The sequence below is a fragment of the Hyla sarda genome, chromosome 6 (assembly GCF_029499605.1).
Source record: "Hyla sarda isolate aHylSar1 chromosome 6, aHylSar1.hap1, whole genome shotgun sequence".
NCBI lineage: Eukaryota > Metazoa > Chordata > Amphibia > Anura > Hylidae > Hyla > Hyla sarda.
The window spans coordinates 179488695-179515661 of NC_079194.1; the positions used below are offsets into that span (position 1 = coordinate 179488695).

General features: G+C 44.5%; 1 protein-coding gene across 1 annotated transcript; it reads left to right on the forward strand.

Annotated features, from left to right (window-relative positions):
- Window positions 1–26967, forward strand: PSMD7 (proteasome 26S subunit, non-ATPase 7). The gene is made up of 7 exons (XM_056525910.1): window positions 1–163; window positions 3954–4045; window positions 9591–9683; window positions 9764–9861; window positions 11238–11318; window positions 18728–18819; window positions 26214–26967. Exons 1-7 carry the CDS (start codon window positions 90–92, stop codon window positions 26644–26646), a joined length of 963 nt encoding a protein of 320 aa, XP_056381885.1. The 5' UTR covers window positions 1–89; the 3' UTR covers window positions 26647–26967.

Consider the following 26967-nt stretch of genomic DNA (forward strand, 5'->3'; position numbering starts at 1 on the left):
CCACCTGGGAGTGGTGTCTCCGGAAGTAGTGGAAGGCAGCGGGGGTTCTGGTTCCGGTCGGTGTGTAAGAGTCATTGTAGCCGGGAAAGATGCCGGAGCTGGCCGTAGATAAGGTTGTGGTTCACCCGCTGGTGTTGCTCAGTGTGGTGGATCATTTCAACAGGTGAGTCCCGGAGAACTGCTGAGTCACCGGCTGACAAGGCTGCCCCGGCTTCTGCTGAAGGAGCTAGGCCTGCAGCCGCACGGTGACAGGGCACTTTACCGGCAGCCCTCCCTTATACCATGAGCTCGGTACACAAGATGCTACCGATCGTGAGGCTGAACACTCAGGACCTAAGAGACGTATATGGGACCTGCTGGTACTTGGGCTGCAACAGCACATGAGCCGTAGAGGACTTTAGCTCCGTAATGGAGGACAATGGAGGCTTCTATAAAGTGTAGCACTCCTCATGTCCTAACACAGCGTTTCCCAACCAGGGTGCCTCCAGCTGTTGTAAAACTACAACTCCCAGCACAACCAAGGCTTGTCTGGACATGCTGGGAATTGTAGTTTTGCAACAGCTGGAGGCACCCAGGTTGGGAAACATTGTTCTGACATAAAGTACTGTCATTGGAATATTGGTTTTATGTGCTGGGGATGTCTGATCTCTGCGCTTCCTATGGACGAGAAGTATCAGTCCTCATTCTACCTTCAAGTCTATGAAAAGAAGAAGGGGCTCTTGTTTAGTCTACATATTAATCGCCAGGAAAATTGGACCAGGCACCCTTCGATCACCGGGGTCTAGACATTTAAGAAATAACAAATTTGTGTTAAATGTTTACCACTAGAGAATCCCTTTAACATACTACAGTGGTCCCTCAAAGTTACAATGTTAATTGGTTCCAGGGCGACCATTGTATGTTGAAACCATTGTATGTTGAGACCATAACTCTATGGATACCTCGTAATTGGTTCTGAAGCCACCAAAATGTCATCCAAAAATAGGAAAAAGTGAGGATTAAAGAAAAATAAGTAGATAACTAATATAGATAAAGCAAATCCTTACATATAAAAGTAAGGAAGATCTGCTGGGAGCTGTTATTTCAGTGTTTCCCAACCAGGGTGCCTCCAGCTGTTGCAAAACTACAACTCCCAGCATGCCCGGACAGCCAAAGGCTGTCCGGGCATGCTGGGAGTTGTAGTTTTGCAACAGCTGGAGGCAACCTCTTTTGGGAAACACTGTCTATGTAGAGGACAGAAGCGTCTTCAGGGTCCTGTACAGAACACGCAATGGGGGAGATTTATCAAAATCTGTGCAGAGGAAAACTTGCCCAGTTGCCCATAGCAACCAATCAGATTGCTTCTTTCATTTTTCACAGGCCTTCATAAAACTGAAAGCAGCAAGCTGATTGGTTGCTATGGGCAACTGGGCAAGTTTTCCTCTGCACAGGTTTTGATAAATCTCCCCCAATGTCCTTAGAAAAGGAAAATGGAGCCTCCCTCACCTGATGCCCAAAAGGAGCAGCTAACCCTGGCACAGGTAAAGAGTAGTAGATAACATGTAATACCTCCCTGTACTGTAGGGGGCACTACCAGACACCAGTCAGTACATACACTTAAGTAATAAAGGTGTTTTACCAGTAAAATATCCATTCTGATTGGTCAGTTCCTCCAGTTGTGACACATTTCCCAGATCTGGACTGTCTGTACATTGTATATTGAGTCTGGTTTCAAGTTACAATGGTCCAGAAAAGATTGGATGTTGAAACTATTGTATGTTGAGGCCATTGTAAGTTGAGGGATCACTGTGTAAGGATGGATCAGGAGGAAAAGCGGCTGTTCTGGTTTTGATGCTGCTTATCTAGATGGGGAGGGAATAAATTGGTAAACATCCAGTCTATGGGCAGCACTGTGGCATGTCACACTTGCTCAGGGGAACACATGTACATCCAGAATGCATGCTACACTTTCACTAATATACTGTACATACATCTTTATTTTGTCAATATGGGCATTGATCTGTATGAGAAATCTAATGATTCCTCCTAAGAAACATACATTAACCCCTTACATATTTAAAGTTCAAATCGCCCCCTTTTCCCATATAGAAAACACGTAAACATAATAAAAGGAAACATATTTGGTAGCGCCACGTGCATAATTGTCCGAACTATTAAAATAGTACATTATATATCCGGAATGCTGGGCGGTATAACGGTTCATACCAAATTTTTTTCCCTGCACGATATGAATTTTGCCCATACCGCAGTATAGGTTTGGCCCCTCCCCCCTCGAATGAGTGAATTATCCTCTGCAGCGCGCTGTCCCCACATTGGGGAACTAATCATATGTGACCTGCGACCGCTGTTCTGCTTTTCTCCCCCCCCCCCCCCCAATTGAATTATCTGCTGTGTTGTCTCCACTATGAGTTGCGGGCCTAGAAATCTGTACTGTACTACAAATAACGTTGCCCGGGCTGCAAAAATAAACAAAATAAACTTTAACTCGCCTTCCGAAGTTCCCTGTTACCGGCCTCATGGTCCCTCCACTGCGGTCCTGGGGATGGGAATGTCACAGAGCCGTCAGCCTATCATTTGCCGCAGCGATGTCCCGCCTCAGCCACTGATAGGCTGAGCGCACTGTCATGTAAGGAGCTGGCTGGCTTTATACATGACAGTGCGCTAAGCCTATCACTTGCCGCTGCGATGTCCCGCTCCGGCCGATGATAGGCTGGCGGCTCTGTGACTTTCCCGTCCCAAGGAAACAGCAAGAGGACCGCAGCGCAGTGAAGACGGTAGCAGGTTAAAGTTTATTTTGTTTATTTTTGCAGCCCAGGAAACGTTATTTGGAATACAGTACAGATTTCTAGCGCTGGCAACCCGCAACTCATAGGAGGATGAGCAGAGGAACGCTTGCGCGGGTGACATGATGTGGGGACAGCGCAGCTGATAATTCATTGGGGGGGGGGGGGGTTGGAAGAGAAGTGGTGCCCAGGACACATTGGGGGGGGGGGGGTATATCGTTAAATACCATGGAACCGCCATAGCTTACAAAAATACCGTGATACGCGTTTTTGCTCATACCGCCCAGCTCTAATATCCAGTATGGTAAATGACTTAAATGTAAAAACAATGCCAGATCCCAGAAAGTAAAGGCGATCAATAACAAAATTGTACGGATACAAACAGATTATGGCGCAAAATATATGCTCTCATACAGCCGTGTAGGTATCAGGTGGTCAGAAAATGGCAATGAAAAAAGAAAATTCAAAAAAATGTTAGTAAAATGTGATGGAAACTATACAAATCTGGTACTACTGTAATCAAGTATCAAAATAACATGTTAGCTTAACTACAAGGTAAATGGCGTAAAAAAAAAAAGGGAAAACCACCAAATTTGCTAAATTGTTTTATTTTTATTTTTTTATTATTATCAATTTCACCTCACCAATATTTTTTTTTTCGAAGCATATATTATGTAAAAATAAAAGGTGTCATTACAAAGTACAATCGGTCCAGCAAAAAACATGCCCTCATATGGGTCTGTAGGTGGAAAAATAAAGTTATGGTTATTAATGGGCGAGGAGGAAAAAACGAAAATTGGCCCGGACAAGTGGATTGTCATGTGGGACAAGTAGATTGTGCTCTCTTTAGTCTCTTGGGCAAGTAGTTTTTTATTTTTTATTTCCAAGCCCCTGCAAGACAACAGTGCATGGACCCATGCACAATATTTCCTGGGCTTCAGGTGATGCAGTTACGTCTCTCTGTGACAAATGCCAGATAAGGTGCTAATGGGACAGTATGTCTGGAAAACTCCTTGAACTTTTCTAGTGTTTTAATATCTCTCTACATTAGAAAAACGTTTCATTGCTAATAAAGTTATTGTCAATAAAAAACAGTTTCTAGTATACATCTTCTCTAGTAACCTGATTTGTATTACTAATTTATTTTATATTTGTATTTTTCACCCACAGAATTGGAAAAGTTGGAAACCAGAAGAGAGTGGTTGGTGTCTTGTTAGGGTCTTGGCACAAGAAAGTCTTAGATGTTTCCAACAGTTTTGCAGGTAGGAAGTGTCCTCTTGTTACATGTGGGATTCTCTTCTATGTGACGGTAAATACAAACCAGCCATCTGCGGTGATTCTGGGTCACGTGTGACCAGATGACCCGGAAAAGGAGAGTGACCAGTGGGGTAATATACACCACCAATCACTCACTGTACTGGGAGGTGGCACTGTTGCTGTGACTGGGCTGCTGTAGTGACCACACCAATTACGGCAGTCTGAGGAGGTGGGTGAAGGAGCATGTTGCATCTGTGAGGGTGCGTTCACACGGGGGGTATTTGTCAGCGGATCCGCAGCTGCCCCTAAAGTGCTGCCCTCTTTGTGCCTGCTAATAGCGGCAATCCGCTGCTACCAGCAGACACACTGTGAAGTGCGAGTCGCAGTGTATCCACACATCCCGGCCGCTCCCCCGGCTCCCTGAGCTACACAGAGCGGCCGCGATGTGTGCAAGTACACTGCAGGTTAACTCACACATCGCAGTGTGTCTGCTGGTAGCGGCGGATTGCCGCTGTTAGCAGGCACAAAGAGGGTAGCACTTTAGGGGCCTTCGTCAGCGGATCCGCAGCTGCGGATCTGCTGACAAATACGCCCGTGTGAACGCACCCTGAAGAAGGGAAAAAAAACATCCGTGAAGAAGAAAAAAAGCACTATTCAGAACTATTTGACTGCCTTCTGGCACTTTTAGCAATTAGAGCCGGCTTTAGGTTAGGCAGGGAGAGTTTTAGGTGGTAAAAAATAGATTTTATTTTTTGAGTACTGTCTGTAGGTGCCCGCGGGTCCGTAGCGTCTTTTTTTATTTTATTTTTTTGCATAGACGGTCCGTGCAACTGGTAGCAGGCCTGTGCAGTGTGGACAGTGTGGTCACACCTCTGTGTGCGGCCTGCCCCACCGCTGTCAGTGATCACTTATCAGCATTTTTTGGGTTCAGGCAGGTGCTTTTTTTTGGGTTGTATTGTTTTTTATTTTTTTTTTTATTTCATCCGTTTTTTTGTGTGCGGGTTGGTGTACGTGCGACCAGCCACTGTTCTGGGCTGAGTGGCCAGACCCTCCCACTGACTTCTGCACCCCCTGCTGCTACCAAGCGCTAATCAGTGTGCACACTGATTAAATAAGCACTTTTTATTTTTTATTTTTAAATTTTTTTTTTCTTTTTATTTAGTTAAGCTTTATTTTATATTTTTATATTTTTGTTCTTAGGGTGGGTTAGATAGTAGGTTCGGGCGGGTTAGGATAGGAAGTCTCGCAGCACACACAAAGTCCCCCCCACATATATACACTTCACCCCCCATTAGAGTAGGGAAATGGCCCGCAGGGCGTTTTCAGCGCAGGAGGCATATGCCATACTTGCCTCCGACACTGAAAACCCCACTGAGTACTATTGATGAGTCTCTCATCAGCTTTAAAGGGAGGAAAACAAGATGACACGGCACTGCACTGAGCCCTATTATGGATCGTCGATCAAAATAGAGGAAGTGGTGCAGGTGGTGCTCTGATCAGAGATAGGTAGTAGATGAATAACAAGTCAATGAAGAAAGAGATCGGCGACTCACCAGAAGTTGCTAGCAGAGTTCTTCTTTATTGAATACTCACAGATACATAGGTGAGGAAGGAGGGTAGTGGGGGGACACTGGATGGCAACCAAGCTCCGTTTCGCACAAATGTGCTTCCTCTGGCCGGAGGAAGCACATTTGTGCGAAACGGAGCTTGGTTGCCATCCAGTGTCCCCCCACTACCCTCCTTCGTCACCTATGTATCTGTGAGTATTCAATAAAGAAGAACTCTGCTAGCAACTTCTGGTGAGTCGCCGATCTCTTTCTTCATTGACTAGCTTTAAAAGGAGACTTGGCCTCTGGCAATACAGCCCAACCAAGCGGGCACGGTATGGCGTGAAGATGTATAAACTTTGCGAGAGTACCTCTGGGTACACTTGCAAGCTTATGGTGTATCAGGGATGAGATTCCCGTCTTGAACCCCCAGAATGTCCCCCCACTCTGGGTGTTAGCGGAAAAATCATTTGGGACCTTTTGCACCCATTGCTAGATAAAGGTTACCACCTTTACATGGATAACTCTTATAGTAGTATCCCTCTCTTCACATCCCTCGCCGCCAGATCCACGGTCGCTTGTGGGACACTCCGGAAGAATCAGAGAGGCCTATTTTCCTCTGAATGTATGTAACTGTCAGGTCCTTAAAGGGGTATTCCAGGAAAAAACTTTTTTTTATATATCAACTGGCTCCAGAAAGTTAAACAGATTTGTAAATTACTTCTATTAAAAAAATCTTAAAGGGGTATTCCAGGCCAAAACTTTTTTTTAATATATCGCCTGGCTCCGGAAAGTTAATCAGATTTGTAAATTACTTCTATTAAGAAATCTTAATCCTTCCAATTGTTATTAGCTTCTGAAGTTGAGGTTTTTTCTGTCTAACTGCTCTCTAATGACTCACGTCCCGGGAGCTGTGCAGTTCCTATGGGGATAGTCTCCCATCATGCACAGCTCCTAGGACGTGACATTATCATTTTAATAGAAGTAATTTACAAATCTGTTTAACTTTCCGGAGCCAGTTGAGATATAAAAAAAAGTTTTTTCCTGGATAACCCCTTTAAGAAACATCTGCCTCAAATGCGAAGAGTTCTCGCTCATGAGCTCTGTCGTATTTCCAGGCGACCATTCGGAGTCACATGTTAGTTGTTTCCAGAAAGATGAAGCAGAGCATAGGTTGAAATTTTGCAGTTTTCAAAAGCTACCCTTCATCCATTCCTGGAAAATAAATTTAGGAAACACCTGTGCATTAAAAATGTCCTCTTTACCCCTATACCCATTCCTCAGGGTGGGTACTTTCTGTAATGGTGTCACATGTGGGTGTTTCATTTCTGAATGTATGTAACCGTCAGCTACTGATATGCCATAGGCCTCAAATACAAACAGACCTCTATGACTTCTGAGCCTTGTTGTGCGCCCACCCAGCACGTTACCCCATATCTGGAAGTATTTCCATAGTCAGGAGAAAAAGACCTCATAAAATTTTAACCCAATTTCTCCCATTATCCCTTGTGAAAATGTAAAAAATTGGGTAACCCCAGCATTTTAGTGTAAAAATAATAATTTCAATTTAGTTTCATAATTGTGGTCACTTCCTGTTTTACATTTTTTTTGTTTTAGATTTTATGTAAGAACCTTAACCATTGCAGTGCGAGGCACCACTTTAGGCCTCAAATCTCATCGGTGCTGTCTCACTCCTAATCCGTTTTGCACCTGCATAGTGCTTTACCACCATATATGGGGGTATCTTTATTCTGGAGAAATTGGGCTACAAATTTTGTGGAGTTTTTTTCTCTCTTACTACTTGTGAAACTTAAAATTTTTTGGTTAATACCAGCAATTTTGTATTAAAAATCACATTTTTCACTTTTACGGCCCACTGTTCAAAAACGTGAGGTGTAAGTACTCACTATAACCCTTGTTACGTTCCTTGAGTGGATTGGTTTCCACGTGGTGTCACGTGGGGGGTTTCTGCTGTTCTTGCACAATGGGGGATTTGTAAACGCACATGACCCCGACTTCAATTCCAACAAACTTTTCACTCCAAAAGCCCAATGGCGCTCCTTCTATTCTGAGCATTGCAGTGCGCCCGCAGAGCACTTTACATCCACATATGGGGTATTTTCATTCTCAGGCGAAATTGCACTACAAATTGTGTGGGCCCTTTCCCCTATTACCCCATGTAAAAATGAAACATTTGGGATTTTTCACTTTTACGGCCCACTGTTCATAAAACCTGTGAGGTGTAAGTACTCACTGTAACCCTTGTTACGTTCCTGGAGGGGTGTAGTTTCCAAAATGGGGTCACATGTGGGTGGTCACTTTTATGAAAAAATTAATAAAAAGCGATCAAAAAGTCTGATCAATACAAAAATGGTACCCCTTAAAACGTCAGATCACGGCGCTAAAAATGAGCCCTCATACCGCCCCGTACGCGGAAAAATAAGTTATAGGCGTCAGAAGATAATTTTAAACCTATAAATTTTCCTGTATGTAGTTATGATTTTTTCCAGAAGTACGACAAAATCAAACCTGTATAAGTAGGGTATCATTTTAATCGTATGGACCTACAGAATAAAGAGAAGGTGTCATTTTTACCAAAAAATTTACTGTGTAGAAACGGAAGCCTCCAAAATGTTCAAAATTGTGGGTTTTTTTTCTTCAATTTTGTCGCACAATGATTTTTGTTCCGTTTTGCCGTAGATTTTTGGGTAAAATGACTGATGTCATTACAAAGTAGAATTGGTGGTGCAAAAAATAAGCCATTATATGGATTTTTAGGTGCAAAATTGAAAGAGTTATGATTTTTTAAAGGTAAGGAGGGGAAAAAAGTGCAAAAATGGAAAAACCCTGGGTCAGGATGTGGGAATTACTTCTATATAAAAATCTTAATCCTTCCAGTACTTATCAGCTGCTGTATGCTCCAGAGGAAGTTGTGTAGTTATTTCCAGTCTTTCCACATTGCTCTCTGCTGACGCCTCTGTCCATGTCAGGAACTGTCCAGAGTAGGAGCAAATCCCCATAGCAAACCTATCCTGCTCCGTAAAGTTCCTGACATGGACAGAGGTGTCAGCAGAGAGCACTGTGGTCAGACTGGAAAGAACTACACAACTTCCTCTTTAGTATACAGCAGCTGATAAGTACTGGAAAGATTAAGATTTTTAAATAGAAGTAATTTACAAATTTAACTTTCTGGCACCATTTGATTTGAAAGAAATAGTTTTTCACTGGAGTACCCCTTTTAAAAGGTTACGGAGTAAACTTTTTTGACACTTCTATTCTATTAATATGATAGAGGATACGTGCCTGATTGTGAAGGGGCCAACTGCTGGGATCCCCTGAGATGCCCTGACTACTACCTGTCCTCGGCATGTTCTGGTCCCCATCTTCCTGGATGAGCACAAGGAACAGCCTGCTCAGCCAATCACCGGGCGCAATGATGTCCCACCTCACAATCGGACCCTTATCCCCTATCTTGTGAATTTCAGTTCAGTTCCCCAGAGTACCCTTTTAATTACCTTGGTCACCCCTCTCTGTACCAGCTCCAGTTCAGCCATGTCCTCCTTATATACAAGTGCACAAAACTAGACCCAATACATCATATGTGGTCTGACTAATGATTTATACAAAGGCAAAACTATGTTCTTGCAGTTTTGCAACAGCCATAAAGCTCACAGGCTGCAGATCTGCTGCCTGAGCGACGGCTGTACTTTCATAAGGAAAAGCACAACATGAAGGTACAGCACTGGGACCTCACTACATAAATGGTACAGGTGCAGATGAGTTGATACCTGGCGGGGTATGTTTGTCTGTGAAAGCTGCCATAAATACATTTAAAAAATCCAATTGTACGACAGAGATGGTGCTGGATGTTTACACTTACCTTTGCACTATATGTACCTGCTGCACCTGTTCTTGTCACCAATCACTTTTGTACCCACCTGTGGACTTTACTATTCATACAGGTTTTTTACTGCCTGGTAACTAAACTTCTCTGTTCCCTCAGTTCCATTTGATGAAGATGATAAAGATGACTCTGTCTGGTTTTTGGATCATGACTATCTTGAGAATATGTATGGCATGTTCAAAAAAGTAAATGGTGAGTTCTTCACAGCACCATGTCCAGTAACATAACTTTAGTACCGTGCTCATCTTTATCTGAATTTTTTTTTCTTTCAGCCCGAGAGAGAATCGTTGGCTGGTATCACACAGGACCCAAGCTGCATAAGAATGATATTGCTATCAATGAGCTGATGAAAAGATACTGTCCAAATTCGGTGGGTTGTGTTTTTGTTTATTTTCCATGGAATTGATGTTTAACCATAGGAAAATATGGACTACAGTTTTAACTCTGGGATAGGGCTGCATGATATATCGCAATCGCATTGCAATTTTTGCAGTTACCTAGGCACTGCTGGGAGGAGCAACAGTGGGATGCATGATGGTCGGACCGTGCTGCTCGGAAGCTCACAATCAGGTGAAACCTTTGAGCTGAACTTGGCTCCAGTGACCGCAGGTTTGGCTCCTGTGTATCCCGATTGTCCGCTCCCCTGAGCATCTGTCCCACCGTTGCTTCTCCCAGCAGTGCATAGCACTGGGAAGAGGTGACTTAACTGTGCGGCAGGTCCATAAGGCGAGCTCAGGAACTGAGTTCCCTTCATACCCTTTGCTATCGGTCCCTATTAGCAGCTGGGACCTGTGGCCAATTGCGGACATCACTGATCAGGCTGATATTCAGCATTATCCATTTAGACGCCATGATCAAAGTTGATTGTGGCTAGAGATGAGCAAAGTTTCAGTGATTCGATTCGTCACGAACCTCACGGTTCGGTGTTTGCTGACTTTAGCCTGTATAAATTAGTTCAGCTTTCAGGTGCTCTGGCAGGCTGAAGACTCTCTCCTAGGACTGGATCCACCTTTTCCAGCCCACCGGAGCACCTGAAAGCTGAACTCATAAATGCAGGATAAGTCAGCAACTGCCGAGCCAAGAAGTTCGTGATGAATCGAATCACTGTAAGTTCGCTCATCTTTTAATTGCGGCATCTAAAATGCCGAAAATCAAGTGCCTGTGGCTCAGTGGAGCTGATCGGGACGCCTGCGGCAAAATTGTAGGGTCCCAATAAGCTAAGAGGGCTGGCAAAGGAACCCCCATCTGCCTCCTTCCTGTCCAATCTGCGCTCCAATAGTGTAGGCAGCCTCAGCATCCTGCGCTAATGGAGCGCCAGTAATACTGAATAATGCTGCTCTATTGTTCTGACACAGCATAAGATTGTCTGCAAACAAGATTGCATGTAATAGTTCCCTATTTGGGGCTAAAAGGTTGCTAAAGTGTATTAGGGGTTAGAAGATGACAATTTTAAACATACTCCTTTTTTATATATATATATATATATATATATATATATATATATATATATGTGTGTGTATTTTTATTTTTTTTATAAGTGGTAAATTAAAACAAAATCTATATAAATTGGGTATCTGTGTAATCATATGGACCTACAGAATGAAGAATGTATAATTCTTACAGAAAAATGCACTGCTCGATTGCTAAGGGCTATGCACTAAATAGCAAAACATTTTTATTTCTTTTTTGATGACCGGACAGAAATGGCCTTTCTTTACTGAATATCCTTTTTTATTTTTTCTCTAGGTTCTTGTGATCATTGATGTGAAGCCAAAAGATCTGGGCCTTCCCACTGAGGCATATATCTCAGTGGAGGAAGTTCATGACGTAAGTTACTTATAATCTTTATCCTAATGTAAGCACAGTATACACTGTATGTAGACTTCTAGGTACAATAGTCCTTAACCCCTTAACGACGCAGAACGTATATTTACGTCCTGCGCCGGCTCCCGCGATATGAAGCGGGATCGCGCCGCGATCCTGCATCATATCGCGTCGGTCCCGGCGCTCATCAACGGCCGGGACCCGCGGCTAATACCACACATCGCCGCTTCTAAAGTGAAACTGAAAGTGACCCGGCTGCTCAGTCGGGCTGTTCGGGACCGCCGCGGTGAAATCGCGGCGTCCCGAACAGCTGACCGGACACCGGGAGGGCCCTTACCTGCCTCCTCGGTGTCCGATCGACGAATGACTGCTCCGTGCCTGAGATCCAGGCAGGAGCAGTCAAGCGCCGATAACACTGATCACAGGCGTGTTAATACACGCCAGTGATCAGCATAGGAGATCAGTGTGTGCAGTGTTATAGGTCCCTATGGGACCTATAACACTGCAAAAATATGTAAAAAAAAAAAAAAGTGTTAATAAAGGTCATTTAACCCCTTCCCTAATAAAAGTTTTAATCACCCCCCTTTTCCCATAAAAAAAATAAAACAGTGTAAAATAAATAAACATATGTGGTATCGCCGCGTGCGTAAATGTCCGAACTATAAAAATATATCATTAATTAAACCGCACGGTCAATGGCGTACGCGCAAAAAAATTCCAAAGTCCAAAAAAGCGTATTTTGGTCACTTTTTATACCATTAAAAAAATGAATAAAAAGTGATCAAAAAGTCCGATCAAAACAAAAATCATACCGATAAAAACTTCAGATCACGGCGCAAAAAATTAGTCCTCATACCGCCCTTTACGTGGAAAAATAAAAAAGTTATAGAGGTCAGAAGATGACCTTTTTAAACGTATACATTTTCCTGCATGTAGCAGGGGTGTGGAAATTAAAAAAAAAAACTACTTGTCCAAGGGACTAAAGCGGAACACAATCTACTTGTCCCTCAAGAAAATCCACTTGTCCTGGTAGATGAAATAATTTCAACCAAAATAGTCTGATCCCCCCCCCCCCACTAGACCACCAGGGATGGATATAAGATTCCTTTAGACATTGCTGACAGCGCTGATCTAATGGTTTAATAGGAGATCGCAGTATGCCAGGATATTAGCGGGGGGAGAGCTGTAGCTCCTCTTACGCCCGAGACAACCCCAGGGAAGTCTAGATATAACTTTTTGATCACCTTATAAAAAATTTCTAATATGAAGTAACCAAAAATGAGCAATTCTGGACTATTTACATTTACACCGTTCACCGTACAGTTTAATTAACATCATATTTTAATAGTCTGGCCATTTCCACATGTAGCGATACCACTTATGTTTATTTTTGTACATTATTTTTATTTAACCCCTTAAGGACCGGAGGTTTTTCCGTTTTTGCATTTTCGTTTTTTGCTCCTTGCCTTTAAAAAATCATAACTCTTTCAAATTTACACCTAAAAATCCATATGATGGCTTATTTTTTGCGCCACCAATTCTACTTTGTAATGACGTTAGTCATTTTGCCCAAAAATCTATGGTGAAGCGGGAAAAAAAATCATTGTGCGACAAAATTGAAAGAAAAACGCTGTTTTGTAACTTTTGGGGGCTTCCGTTTCTACGTAGTACATTTTTCGGTAAAAATGACACCTGATATGTATTCTGTAGGTCCATACGATTAAAATGATACCCTACTTATATAGGTTTGATTTTGTCGGACTTCTGGAAAAAATCATAACTACATGCAGGAAAATTAATACGTTTAAAATTGTCATCTTCTGACCCCTATAACTTTTTTATTTTTCCGTGTATGGGGCGGTATGAGGGCTAATTTTTTGCGCCGTGATCTGAAGTTTTTAACGGTACCATTTTTGCATTGATAGGACTTATTCATCACTTTTTATTCATTTTTAAATGATATAAAAAGTGACCAAAAATGCACTATTTTGGACTTTGGAATTTTTTTGCGCGCACGCCATTGACCGAGCGGTTTAATTAATGATATATTTTTATAATTCGGACATTTCCGCACGCGGTGATACCACATATGTTTATTTTTATTTTTATTTACACTGTTTTTTTTTTTTTATTGGAAAAGGGGGGTGATTCAAACTTTTAATAGGGGAGGAGTTAAATGATCTTTATTCACTTTTTTTTTTCACTTTTTTTTTGCAGTGTTATAGGTCCCATAGGGACCTATAACACTGCACACACTGATCTTCTATGTTGATCACTGGTTTCTCATAAGAAACCAGTGATCAACGATTCTGCCGGATGACTGCTCATGCCTGGATCTCAGGCACTGAGCAGTCATTCGGCGATCGGACAGCGAGGAGGCAGGAAGGGGCCCTCCCGCTGTCCTGTCAGCTGTTCGGGATGCCGCGATTAGCCGCGGCTATCCCGAACAGCTCGACTGAGCTAGCCGGGAACTTTCACTTTTAGCCGCGCGGCTCAGCTTTGAGCGCGCGGCTAAAGGGTTAATAGAGCGCGGCGCCGCGATCGGCGCTGCGCGCTATTAGAGGCGGGTCCCGGCTTCACTATGACGCCGGGCCCGCCATGATATGACGCGGGGTTACTGTGTAACCCCGCGTTATATCAGAAGAGCAGGACCAAGGACGTACCGGTACGTCCTTGGTCCTTAAGGGGTTAAAGAAAATTGGAAACTTTTATTAGGAAAGGGGCTTATTCACATGTATACGCACTTTTTAAAATATTTTAATCACTATTTTATGTGTTACTGGGGGGGGGGGGTTCTGCTTCTCCAGTTTATGTGCTGCATTTTGTGTCAGAAAATGCTGGAAGTTGCATTTAGTTACTAGATAACTACAACTCCCAGCATGCCCTGATACAGCCTATGGTTGTGTGGGTGTTGCAGCATGTTGCACTGTATAGTAGGACAGTAAGGTTATTGTGTAACATGCTGGGAGTTGTAGTTTTGGTTTGTGTCAGTTGCAGAGCCATAGTCTATGTCAAGGAATACAGGGAATTACAGTTAGTAACTACAACACCCAGCATGCCCTGATGCAGCCTATGGCTCTGCAGCTGACCCGAACCAAAACTACAACTCCCAGCATGTTGCACTTTATAGTTCTACAGTTTAGGTTATGGTCCAACATGCTGGGAGTTGTAGTTTTGGTTCGGGCATGTTTGTCTGCATCCGTGGGGCTCTTGGTTGGCGGGTGAGTATGAAGGGGGGGGGGGGGATTCTGGGGGTGTAATATAGTGCGGGTGCCACTAAAAATAAATAAAATTAGATGGCACAACTGCCCTAATGCCCGTCTGCCCCTATACAAAACAATCATGTATACACATCATACATACACCATCCACTGCCCACATACACACACACACACCACTGCCCCCCCCCCCCCCACATCATACATTACATACATACACTCACACCATACACCTGCCGCTGCCCCCCCCACATCATACATCACATACATACACATCACACAGACATTATACACACATCATACATTACATACACATCACACAGACATTATACACACATCATACATTACATACACATCACACAGACATTATACACACATCATACATTACATACACATCACACATAGACATCATACACACATACACTCACACCATACATATCCACCAGTGTTTCCCAACCAGGGTGCCTCCAGCTGTTGCAAAACTACAACTCCCAGCATGCCCAGAGCATGCTGGGAGTTGTAGTTTTGCAACAGCTGGAGGCACCCTGGTTGGGAAACACTGACATACACCATACATATGCACACATCATACATACACCTGCCGCTGCCCCACCCCCCCATCATACATTACATACACACATACACTCACACCATACATATACAACCACCCTTCCTGCCGCCGCCTGTATTCTCGGCCTCCTCACCTGAGCCGCCATGAGTGGACATCAGAGCTGTAGTCCCGGCCGGTGTGAGGTGAGATTTCCGTCCTCCCCATGGTGGATTAGGTCCTGTCTAGACAGAGCTGGGGAGGGGTAGAGCTGTGTGCGGGGGATGGAGCTGTGCACGGAGCTGTCTCCGTCCTCTCTCTCCCCCTGCTGTGTCTTCTGAGCTCCGTCCATCCTCCGGGAGGGGAGATAAGGGGGCTCTGCAGTCAGCTGGGGGCCCCCGCTGCCCCCTCCATACACTCTGAGTGCCGGTGTGAGGTACAGACTTCCATCGGCTCCTGCGCCTCACACTGACATTAAAGAAAAATAAGGGGGAAGTCTGTCTGTCCCTGCCCGATACAGAGCTAAATCTATAAACAATTCACCTGCCCGGCGCCCAAAACTACTAGTCCCGGGCGTCGGGCTATAGGATTTCCACATCCCTGATGTAGTTATAATTTTTTCCAGAAGTGCGACAAAATCAAACCTATATAAGTAGGGTATCATTTTAACCGTATGGACCTACAGAATAATAAGGTGTAATTTTTAACGAAATATGTACTGCGTAGAAACGGAAGCCCCCAAAAGTTACAAAATGGCATTTTTTTTCGATTTTGTCGCACAATGATTTTTTTTTCCGTTTCGCCGTGCATTTTTGGGTAAAATGACTAATGTCACTGCAAAGTAGAATTGGCGACGCAAAAAATAAGCCATAATATGGATTTTTAGGTGGAAAATTGAAAGGGTTATGATTTTTAAAAGGTAAGGAGGAAAAAACGAAAGTGCAAAAACGGAAAAACCCTGAGTCCTTAAGGGGAAAGCACAGTCATTCTTACAATTTTGGTGTTAACCACTGCATATTTCATATACCGTTTAGTTACAAAACTAATCTACTTTTAGCCTGTAATGTATTTTTATTTAGTTTAGTGCTCTTATATATTCTGCATCGCTGTATAAAAATTGTAACGTTATCAGTAATAAAAGAATAGCAGCAGACCATTAGGAAGCAAACCATAGAGGTCTAAAAAGATTAACTATCTTTGTAGTCCTTGGTAAGCAGTAACTTTGCAGCTTTTATTTTTTTAAGAGTAGTGTCCAAAATGAAAACTACGCTGTGAGTTGTCGGGCAGCAAAGATAGTTTTTCTTTTACACCGCTTCATAAATCCTTCCTTTATGCAAGTTTCCTCTAGTTGGATTTAGCCATGTTAAACATCCGTGCCTTTCAGTTTACCATATTACGTTACAAAACTGGTGTACATGTTGCATTTTAGACACATTTTGTGCCTTACGAGACTTAATATTTAAAAAAAAAAAAAGTGGACTAATATGGATTTAATTAAAGTAGTAGTACAGCGAAAAATAACTTATCCCCTATCCAAAGGATCCGAGTGCTGGGATCCCCGCGATCTCCTTAATGGGGCCTCGGCGGTCTGCCGGAAGTGGTCGTTCCGACCCCTGCAGGAAGCCGCGGCTGACTCACCCCTCCATGTAACTCTATGGGATGCTCCGCATGCGGGTTGGCACGCCCCCTTCCAGCAGACCGCCGGGGCCCGTTCAGGAGATCATAGGTGGTCCCTGGCCCCCCCACAATCTAAAACTTATCCCCTATACTTTGGATAAGTTATAAAGAACTCCTTTAACCCCTTAACGCATATGGATGTTTATAAATGTCCATAAGCGGCTCCCGAGGTATGACGTGCGCTCAGCAGGTGAGCGCGCATCATACCCGAGGTGTCCTGGTTGCTAATGCCGGACATCGCCGATTGGGCTGATGTCCGGCATTAACTCTTTAGATGCAGCGATAAAAATTGATCGCTGCGTCTAAACTGAAAGTAAAAGCTTCCCGGCAGCTCAGTTGAGCTGATCGGGACCATTGCGGTAAAATCCCGATGTCCCGATCAGCTAGAATGCTACAGGAGGGTCCCTTACCTGCCTCATGCACTTCCGATCGGTGGTTGATTGCTCCAAGCCTGAAATCCAGGCTTGAGCCTTCAACCGTTGATAACACTGATCCCTGCCATTGCAATGCAATGGAATGGCAGTGATCAGTGTATTGAATCAATGTATTGCATGTTATAGTCCCCTATGGGGGCTATAACATTTAAAAAAAAAAAAAAAAAAAGTGAAAAAAAATAAGCTAATAAAGATCATTTAACCCCTTTCCTAATAAAAGTTTGACTTACCCCCCCCCCTTTTCCCAATTAAAAAAACTGTGTAAATAAAAATAAAACTTGGTATCGCCGCGTGCGTAAATGTCCTAACTATAAAAATATTGATAATGAAGCCGCACGGTCAATGGCGTACGCGCCAAAAAATCCCCAAGTCCAAAATAGCGTATTTTTGGTCACTTTTTTTTTTTTTATACCATAAAAAATGAATAGGACAATTTTAAACGTATACATTTTCCTGCATGTAGTTATGATTTTTTTCAAAAGTAATACAAAATGAAACCTACATAAGTAGGGTATCATTTTAACCGTATGGACCGTTTCGCCGTAGATTTTGGGGTAAACTGACTGATGTCATTACAAACTAGAATTGGTGGTGCAAAAAATAAGCCGTCATATGGATTTTTAGGTGCAAAGTTTTAAGTGTTATTATTTTTAGGTGATGAGGAAAAAACAAAAATGCAAAAACTGAAAAACCCTGCGTCCTTAAAGGGGTATTCCGCCCCTAGACATTTTATCCCCTATCCAAAGGATAGGGGATAAGATGTCAGATCGCCATGGTCCCGCTGCTGGGGACCCCCGGGATCCCCGCTGCGGCACCGCGCTATCATTACAGCACAGAGCGAGTTCGCTCTGTGCGTAATGACGGGCGATACGGGGGACGGAGCAGCGTGACGTCATGGCTCCGCTCCTCGTGACATCACGGCCCGTCCCCTTAATGCAAGTCTATGGGAGGGGGCGTGACGACCGCCACGCCCCCTCCCATAGACTTGTATTGAAAGGGGCGGGCCGTGACATCACGAGGGGCGGAGCTGTGACGTAACGATGCTCCGGCCCCTGTACCGCCCGTCATTACGTGCAGAGCGAACTCACTCTGTGCTGTAATGATAGCGCGGTGCCGAATCGGTTATCCCGGGGGTCCCCAGCAGCGGGACCGCGGCGATCTGACATCTTATCCCCTATTCTTTGGATAGGGGATAAAATGTCTAGGGGCGGAATACCCCTTTAAAGGGTTAATACTATTTGTGGATACTAGTGTATAGTAACAAAGGGGTAATAGAAACTAAAAAGTACTCATATAACTAGCTAGGTGAGCCAAATCTGTCACACAGCGTACACCACTGTGATAAATATGGCACCACCTATACCTATCTTTTCCAATTTTATAAATTTTGGTGAATGAGAATTCGGCCTCTCTGGAAGTTAGTGATAAATGTGTAGTATATTGTTTTATGGAGTTTTTGCTGTGTGTGCCATGACTGTTGCACACAGGTTTTCCTGTTAATATTCTCTCACTGATATTGTGTAATACTCCCATCAGGATGGTACGCCAACATCAAAGACATTCGAACATGTGACCAGTGAAATTGGAGCGGAGGAGGCAGAAGAAGTTGGAGTGGAGCACTTGTTACGGTAATTTTCAATTGTGCTTAGGCTGTTTAGAAGTGTCTCCTATTTCTCGGTCGGCTCCATTGTGGAACACAGAGACCGTCGGTATATCTTGCTGACACTAGGCATACAAAAAGTCGGCCCCTCCTGGCAGGATATACCCCACCTACTGACTCTGGGCTAATCAGTTTTAGCTTAGTGTCAGTAGAAGGCAGACACAGGTCTGGAGTTCTCCAGACCTGGTCTTCTTTTTTTTTTTTTTCTTCTTTTTTTTTTCTCTAGCTAGGGCCTGTAATTAGGTTCTTCTTTCCTTTTTCTTTTCCTAATTTTAGGTGGGGTTCAGGAGCATGGTGCTACCTATTCCCCCATATGCCGCTAAGGGGCACAGGGCATCGAGTATGCTCCATTACCTTGGGTCTGGACCCCTATCTTCCTTGCTCGTCCTGCTGTCACAGCCTGATATGATGCAGGTGACCATAGCTGGCTAAAGATATCTTAGGTGAGTATGGCTGCATGCAGGGTGAGTATATTACTCTACCTCCCAATCCCCCCTCCTTCCTTTCCTCATTTTCCCTATCCCTTTCTGGGCCTTTGGGGGACTTTTTCAGTCTTTATTGGGGCTGGGGATGGTGATCTGGCAAGGCTCTCTATCTGCACTGTTGGGGCTCTGGGATCGCAGGGTAGCTTCCCTCACCCTCCCTTTTTCACTCTCAGGAACTGCTCACTTCCTGGCCGCAACAGCCTGTGATTTTTCTTCTGTGCGCTGACCACAGCCCCTGTCAGCAGGGATGTGGCCGGCCGCATTTTTACTTTCGCCCTGCTCCTCAGGCAGTGCGCATGGCAGGTGGGAGATTACTTGAGTCTGCGGCCTGGTCCAGGTCTTGGCTCCGCCCTCTCCCTGTATTTGGGCGCACTGGCGGGGCTCCCACCCACCTCCTGCTACCAGCCTGTAGTCTTTGGGGGGGGGTCATCTGCTGTACTCCTCCCTCTCCTCCTCCAGTGGGGTCCATCCTGGTGTGGACAGCTACAGCCTGCTTCTCGGCTCCATCTGTGGGACACAGGACCTGGGTGAGATTGCTCCATTTTATTTGCTGTCTCCCTCTTTACTAGCTCCTATGTTCGACCCCAGACCCAAACCTCCTCCCAGACAGACGGCCGCAGCCCTAGTCACCTACTACTCATGTGGGCTGCAAGACCATAATGCCTGGTGGTTCCACTGAATCCACCTGCTCCACCACACGCACCATTCCTTCTGTACTTGCTTCTCAGGATGCGCCCCCCTGGAACACGCGTTATCCACCCCCCTCCAGAGTGGGTTTCCTCCCTTTCCCAGTCTATCTCCGATCTGGCTAGGGTCTCCAGGACAGTGGTTTAGGCCTTGGAGCGGTCTTCCCGCTCTGCCCCCAGGGAGTCCCGCTCAGTTTCTCCTGACCCCCACTTCCAGCGCTCTCCCAAGCTCCCTAAAGTGCTTTCTTCAGGCTCTTCCCCTGAGCCACGCAATCGGGATACACTCTTCCCGCAGATTTCAGTCCTCTTCCCCTGCTCTAGGGCCCCTTCCCAGGTGATCATCTCAGGTCTCCGATTCACCATTCCAGGTCCAATACGCCTCAGTCTAAGTCAACCTCCGCACGCTCCCACACTCCAGGGGTATTAGCGAATGACGTGTAGGACACCACCTCAGATCAAGAGGAACACTCTGCCATGTCTGATATGTGGACAGTTTGGTGTCAGCCATCAGGAACACGTTTAATCTAGAGGACCCAAGAACTTCGGATCCTAATCAGGAAGTTTCTTTTCGCCGCTCTAGTCGTTCCCCCAAGGCTTTCAGCTCTCATGCTGAATTTGACGCCTTGTTAGACGCGGCTTGGAAGCATCCGGATAAACTGTTACAAGGGACCAAGAAGATCCAAGCTCACCCTGGGGCCTGGCCACGGCTCCCAGGGTTTTCACCAAAGTCATGGCGGCCTCATTTGCCATTCTTCGGGCTAGGGGGATCTCAATCCTCCCTTACCTGGACAATCTTTTTATCAAAGCTCTGTCCCGGTCCCTAAACTTGGAGAGCCTTAATGTCACTATGCAGACTCTGTCCGCCTTCAGTTGGGTGATCAACCGGGGAAAGTCCCACCTTTCTCCCACTCAGTCTGTCTTTCTGGGTCTCCTATTCGACACGGTGGCTGCCCGTGTTCGTCTTCCGGAGGACAAGCGGCGCTCCCTGTCGGAGGGTGTTCTTTTCGGGGACATTTCATGTTCTTTCCTGGAAGGTCGCCTTCCTCATCGCCATTACCTCCATTAGGAGGGTCTCTGAGCCGGCGGCTCTCTTGTCGCTCTTCCTTCTTGGTCCTTCACAAGGACAAGGTTGTTTTTCGTCAACCTCCCTCCTTCTTACCCAAGGTGGTCTCCTCCTTTCACGTGAACGAGGAGATCATTCTTCCATCCTTCTGTCCGGCTCCATCCAACGCCAAGGAGCGTTCCCTCCATTGTCTGAATGTGGTACACGCTGTCCGGATCTATCTTTCCATCACCACCTTTCTGGCAGGGTGACTCTGTGATTCCGGAGGGTCGTCTCAAGGGGCTTCCAAGGCGACCATTTTGCTGTGGATCCATTCCGCGATCTCGGAATTGTACAGTCGTAAAGGGAAGGTCCCACCCTTTCGGGTGACTGTGCATTCCACGCGTTCCGTTGGGGCTTCTTGGGTGCTATGCAATAGGGCTTCGGCCTTGCAAGTCTGCAAGGTGGCCACTTGGTCATCTTTGCACACCTTCTCCAGATTGTACCAGGTACACACTTTTGCGTCCGCTGATGCCAGTTTGGGTCGCAAGGTGTTGCAGGCGGCAGTGGCTCAGTCCTCTTCCTAATTCTGTTTTGGGTACTTTTCCCACCCCGGGGACTGCTCTGGTAAGTCCCACACTCTGTGTCCCACAATGGAGCCGACCGAGAAAATTAGATTATTTTTTTTTTTAATGCTCACCATAAAATCTCTTTCTCGGAGGATTCATTGGGGGACAAAGCACCCACCCCTTTTGTTTTGGTTACTATGGTTCGTTTTTTCTGTCCGAGGGGTTGTGTTCGGTTCTTTTTGTGTCTGGTTCCTTCGGACACCTGCTGGGTTTCTTTTCTGTCGGTCCTCTCCTACTGCTTTGGGACTAAACTGATTAGCTCAGAGTCAGTAGGCGGGGTATATCCTGCCAGGAGGGGACGACTTCTTTTTTTATGCCTAGAGGCAGCCTCCGAGTGGCAGCAAGATATACCCACGTTTTCTGTGTCCCCCAATGGATCCCCCTGAGAATGAGATTTTAGGGTAAGCATAAAAAAAATCTACTTTTTTTTTTTTTTTTTGACCCTTCATTATGTTGCTAAACGTTCTAGCTGTATACACAGAAATGGAAGCAGATGTGCAATACATCAAGATCAACCATAATAATATTAAAGTTTTCACTACACATGTAAGTGCACTAGCAAAGAATAAGATGTAGAATTCTTCTTATAGCAGCTACATTGTTGTTCGTCAGTGTGAAAGTTGGATTCCTGTGCATAGAACACCATAAACACACACGTACCAATGAAAGAGATGAGTACAGAACAGAGATGGCCATGTAATACACGACCGCCTCATGAACTTGCTTGTTCGGGCAAGAGAGACCTATCAGCCATGGATGTATATTACAACTTCTGGCAAAAATAAAGAAAACTTCACAATACTGGGTTGGACCCAGTTCAGACCAACTGAATGACTTTGTAAGATGTTTGGCATGTTTGGCAGACCACAGGGAGACTGGTAAAAGTAAGGACTATGGGGGAGATTTATCAAAATCTGTCCAGAGAAAAAGTTGCTGAGTTGCCCATAGCAACCAAGCATTGGGCAACTGGACAACTTTTCCTCTGGACAGGTTTTGATAAATCTCCCCCTATATCTTTATGAAAGGCAGGGACCAACATTGGAAGAAAAGATGGGCAGGACATTACACCACCTTGCCTTTGTCGGTCACTAGAAACAGGAACTTACAAGTCAGGATGGTCAATTCTGAACCACTTCAAATGGAAGTGATGGCTGGCTGCAATGAATATGCCCTTCCAGGAAAGGATTCTAAGGGAAGGGTCACACTAAGGATTTATGGGTAAAACCTAAAGGGCTTAATGGGATGGCAGCATTTGGGAGCACAATGGACCACATCCTAAACAAAAACCTATCTTCATCTTAGATTGGAAGGCTATTAATGGATGGGTGGATTTTACCAATGAATAGAAACTGCTGCTCACACACAAATAGACCTTATACATATGTTGGTAAAGTTTAAATTGATTCGGGTATAGGGACATTAAGCATTGTCTGAAAGATTGATATAGACCACAGCCATTCTGATAACTGCAGTTGAGGTAACATGGGATGGAAAAGGGGATATAATAAGTATAGAATACAGATCTCTTCCCAGGGTGAGATGACAGTGTATACTGTGAGGGGGCCAAGGAGTCTTGAGTTCTTTTTACAAAGACATGCACCTTGTGGGGTGAAATGATCAGTCTGAACCCAGTCAGGATGACCCTGAAGATGGAGGTCCAGTAAAATAGGGCTTGGAAGAATGCCCACGGCTTTAGGTTTTTAGCTCCCTCCTCAATCCCTGAACTGTATAAGGAGGAGGTTCATATGCAGTTGGGTATAAGTTATGGTCACAAAAGCTAAAAACCATTTTGCTTGCAGTGGATAGGGCAAGGAACATTTCCCGAAGAAGGAAAAGTCTAAAAATGGATGGATCTATTCTTGGCTGTCTTGGTGTTAAAAATTATCCCCAGAAACTTCCATGTGTTGGACTGGAACAAGGGACAACTTTTTTCTGTTTACAGTTCAACAAACCTCTGTAAGGTGTGCAGTGTGATCTGGAGACTGGGAAGATTACCTTCTCTTGAGGGGAAGTTTACCAAGAGATTGTCAAAGTAAGAAACCTTAACAGGTCAACAAATTAAAAATGAGACCCTACAGCGAATTGAAGGAAACTCCAGTAGGACTTGGCCATGGGGATATAGGGATAGATGTCACATGTCATTAGAGGCCCGAAATGCTCTTGGCTCCAACGATGCAACCTTCAATCGTAGAAACTTCATCTGGAACCTGTAGATAATCACAGTAATTCCTATACATAACACTGGAGGATTTGAGACACTATCTAAACAACACATAAATATTCACTACCAAACCAGAAATAATTTAATTTTTCAAAAGCACACAGGGGGCTTCACATTGGTTAGTGGCACCAGTTCGGACCCTGTAGCTAGATAGCTTTCAGTATGGTACACCCACTGCAGCACTCGCCCTTGCACTGCAGAACCTAGCTTTGTTGCTGCTAAACCCTAATAGTGGTTAGGTAGTACTTTGCTGTTGACAGACCATCTCTGCAGAATTAAACCTTATCGTGGACCAATTTTTATAATTTCCAGCATAAAATTTTTAATTGGATCGAAATCTGAACTATTTGCAGGACATAGCATTGAATTAAGATGCATTTCTTAGAGAGAGAACTTTTTTTTTTCTACTTTTATCTTGGAAACATACACATCATAAAAGTAATTCTTTCAAAGTCTTGAACATGGGGGTAATATCAGGTACAGGCTTTTTCACAAGAAAGCCTTTTAGTTTTTTTTAATTAATTTTATTTAAGAAGTTTTCACTTGAAAGGCAGGTCTAGTGTACAGGGAAAGGGCTCAAGGAGGCTGTTGATCAGAGAAACAATCCCATGGTTCCCAAACAAATGAGTATGGAGCAATAGTATTGTGCAAAGAAGCAGTAAGTGACTCTAGGGATTGGATTTTTGCATGCGGCAAGGTGGTCAGTCATTCACTGAGGAGCAACCCTTTTCCAAAACTTAGCGATCAAAGACTTGGCAATCAAGGAGGAGCAGCATGACTTTTTTTCCCAGTGAGCTACGAGATAAGTGTTGAAGATAAACCAAGGGATCTATAGGGACAGACACCTGAAAGAACTCTGAGAGAAGGCATTCAACCAACCAAAATCCTGTAATCAGAGGGCATGACCAAAAAATGGCATGGGTTGAATCAACACCACCCCCATACCCCAGCATTGTGGGGAAATGGTAGGGTTCAGTCTATGCAGTAACACAGTAGTGTGTTACCAACCCATTAGCAGCTTATATTTGGTTTCCTTGTAGGTAGTGCAAATGGTAACTTTAGAAGCACACTCCCATAAAATCTTCCACTGTGGCAAGGAAAGACTAGGGTTAAAGACAGCCTCCTAGCAGCTCATATACCTATGCGAAGGGACACCATCATCCATAGGAGAATTTAGTATAGAATAGATATTAGAGAGAAGGCCTTTAGCCATAGGGTCTGGGCGACATAATTGTTCAAATCTCTGGGGCAACGATGCCTCAGATGTGCCCAATTTAGCAATCATGTGGTGCCACATCTGCAAGTAATGAAGCTGCTCAAAGGACGTAAGGCCGTATGAAGCCACCAGTTGGTTGAAGAATAGTAGAGATCTTCTAAAAGCGTACGTTACATGCACGTAGTAGAAAAGGCCCCTAGAGCCCCAGCTGCGGCCGACACGCCTCCTGCATGGGGAGAGTCGGGGTCCCAGCAGTCAGACCCCCCGCGATCAGATTACACCTATCCCCTATCCTGCAGATAGGAGAGAAGTGTTCTATGGCTGCAGTACTCCATTTAATGCCTCCACTCAACTACTGAACATATGTGTCATGCCTTGGATTTTTTATTTTATTTTTTTGCCCATCATGTGAAAAGTTGAATGAACATAGTGGGAGATTTATCAAAACCTGTGTAGAGGAAAAGTGGTGCTTTGCCCATAGAAACTGATCTGTTTATTTATTTTTGAGCCGCTAAAAAAGACGCAATCTGGTTGCTATGGGCAACTGTACCACTCTTCCTCTAAACAGGTTGTGATAAATCATCCCTATAGACTGGTGATTCAGCAATTATTTGATATTGGTTGTACAACCATGGTAAGGGTATGTTCACACTGCGGAAATCCCGTGGAAATCCGCGAGCAGAATTCCGTGCAGTGAACAGTACCGTCAGTGTGAATGGGCCTTTCGCGAGTCCTTTTCACACTGCGGAATTTCAGCGGTGGACATTTCCGCTGCTGAAATTGTTCCGCGGAAAGAATGAACATGTTCATTCTTTGCGCGAAATTCTGCGAGTACTGCATACCCGTCAGTGGTGGCAGCGCAGTGCCCTGCAGTCCTACCGAAGTATTTTCAGCGGCGGCCGCCTGACGCAATTTTCAGCAGTGTAAACATACCCTAAGAGTGACGACAAGCTAAAGCCGCAAACTGTTCATCCCCATATGGAGCAAGAGATTGAGCATGTAGATAAGATAGGGGGCTAATGTATATGGTTAGCTTAACTCTTAGCAATGTCTTGATGTGGCAATTTTTCTGTATTCCTACAGAGACATCAAGGACACTACAGTGGGGACCTTGTCACAGCGTATCACAAATCAGGTACATGGGCTGAAAGGACTTAACTCCAAACTGCTTGATATCAGGAGTTACCTAGAAAAAGTATCTAGTGGTAAACTACCCATCAACCATCAGATCATCTACCAGCTCCAAGATGTCTTCAACCTGCTGCCAGATGTAAACCTCCAGGAGTTTGTGAAAGCCTTCTACCTAAAGACTAATGACCAGATGCTGGTGGTGTATCTGGCCTCTCTCATCCGCTCAGTGGTCGCCCTTCACAATCTCATCAACAACAAGATCGCCAACAGAGACGCCGAGAAGAAGGAAGGGCAGGAGAAAGAGGAGAGCAAAAAGGAAAGAAAAGATGAGAAGGAGAAAGAAAAGACTGATGCAAAGAAAGAGGAAAAGAAGGAAAAGAAATGAGGCTGTCACTGTTAGTATTTTTATTTGTATGTATGCTGGTGGTTGAATAGTCTAATAAAAATAACTTACTGCTGACCCAGCTTTTCTGTAAATGAATGATTCTGTTTACTGCCCTCTACAGTATTTAGCAGGATACTGTAACATGCAGCAGTTTGTAGTCAGCCGAGGGCTTACCTGACCTTTGCCTGCTACTCATGGGGTTTTCTAGGACACTATAGATACAACTTATTGTAAATGGCACTGGATCTCTTCTTCTGGATCTCAGTCTGGCTGTAATGTCCTTTTTCACAGAAAAAAATATTAAAGCTTCTTGTTTATAAA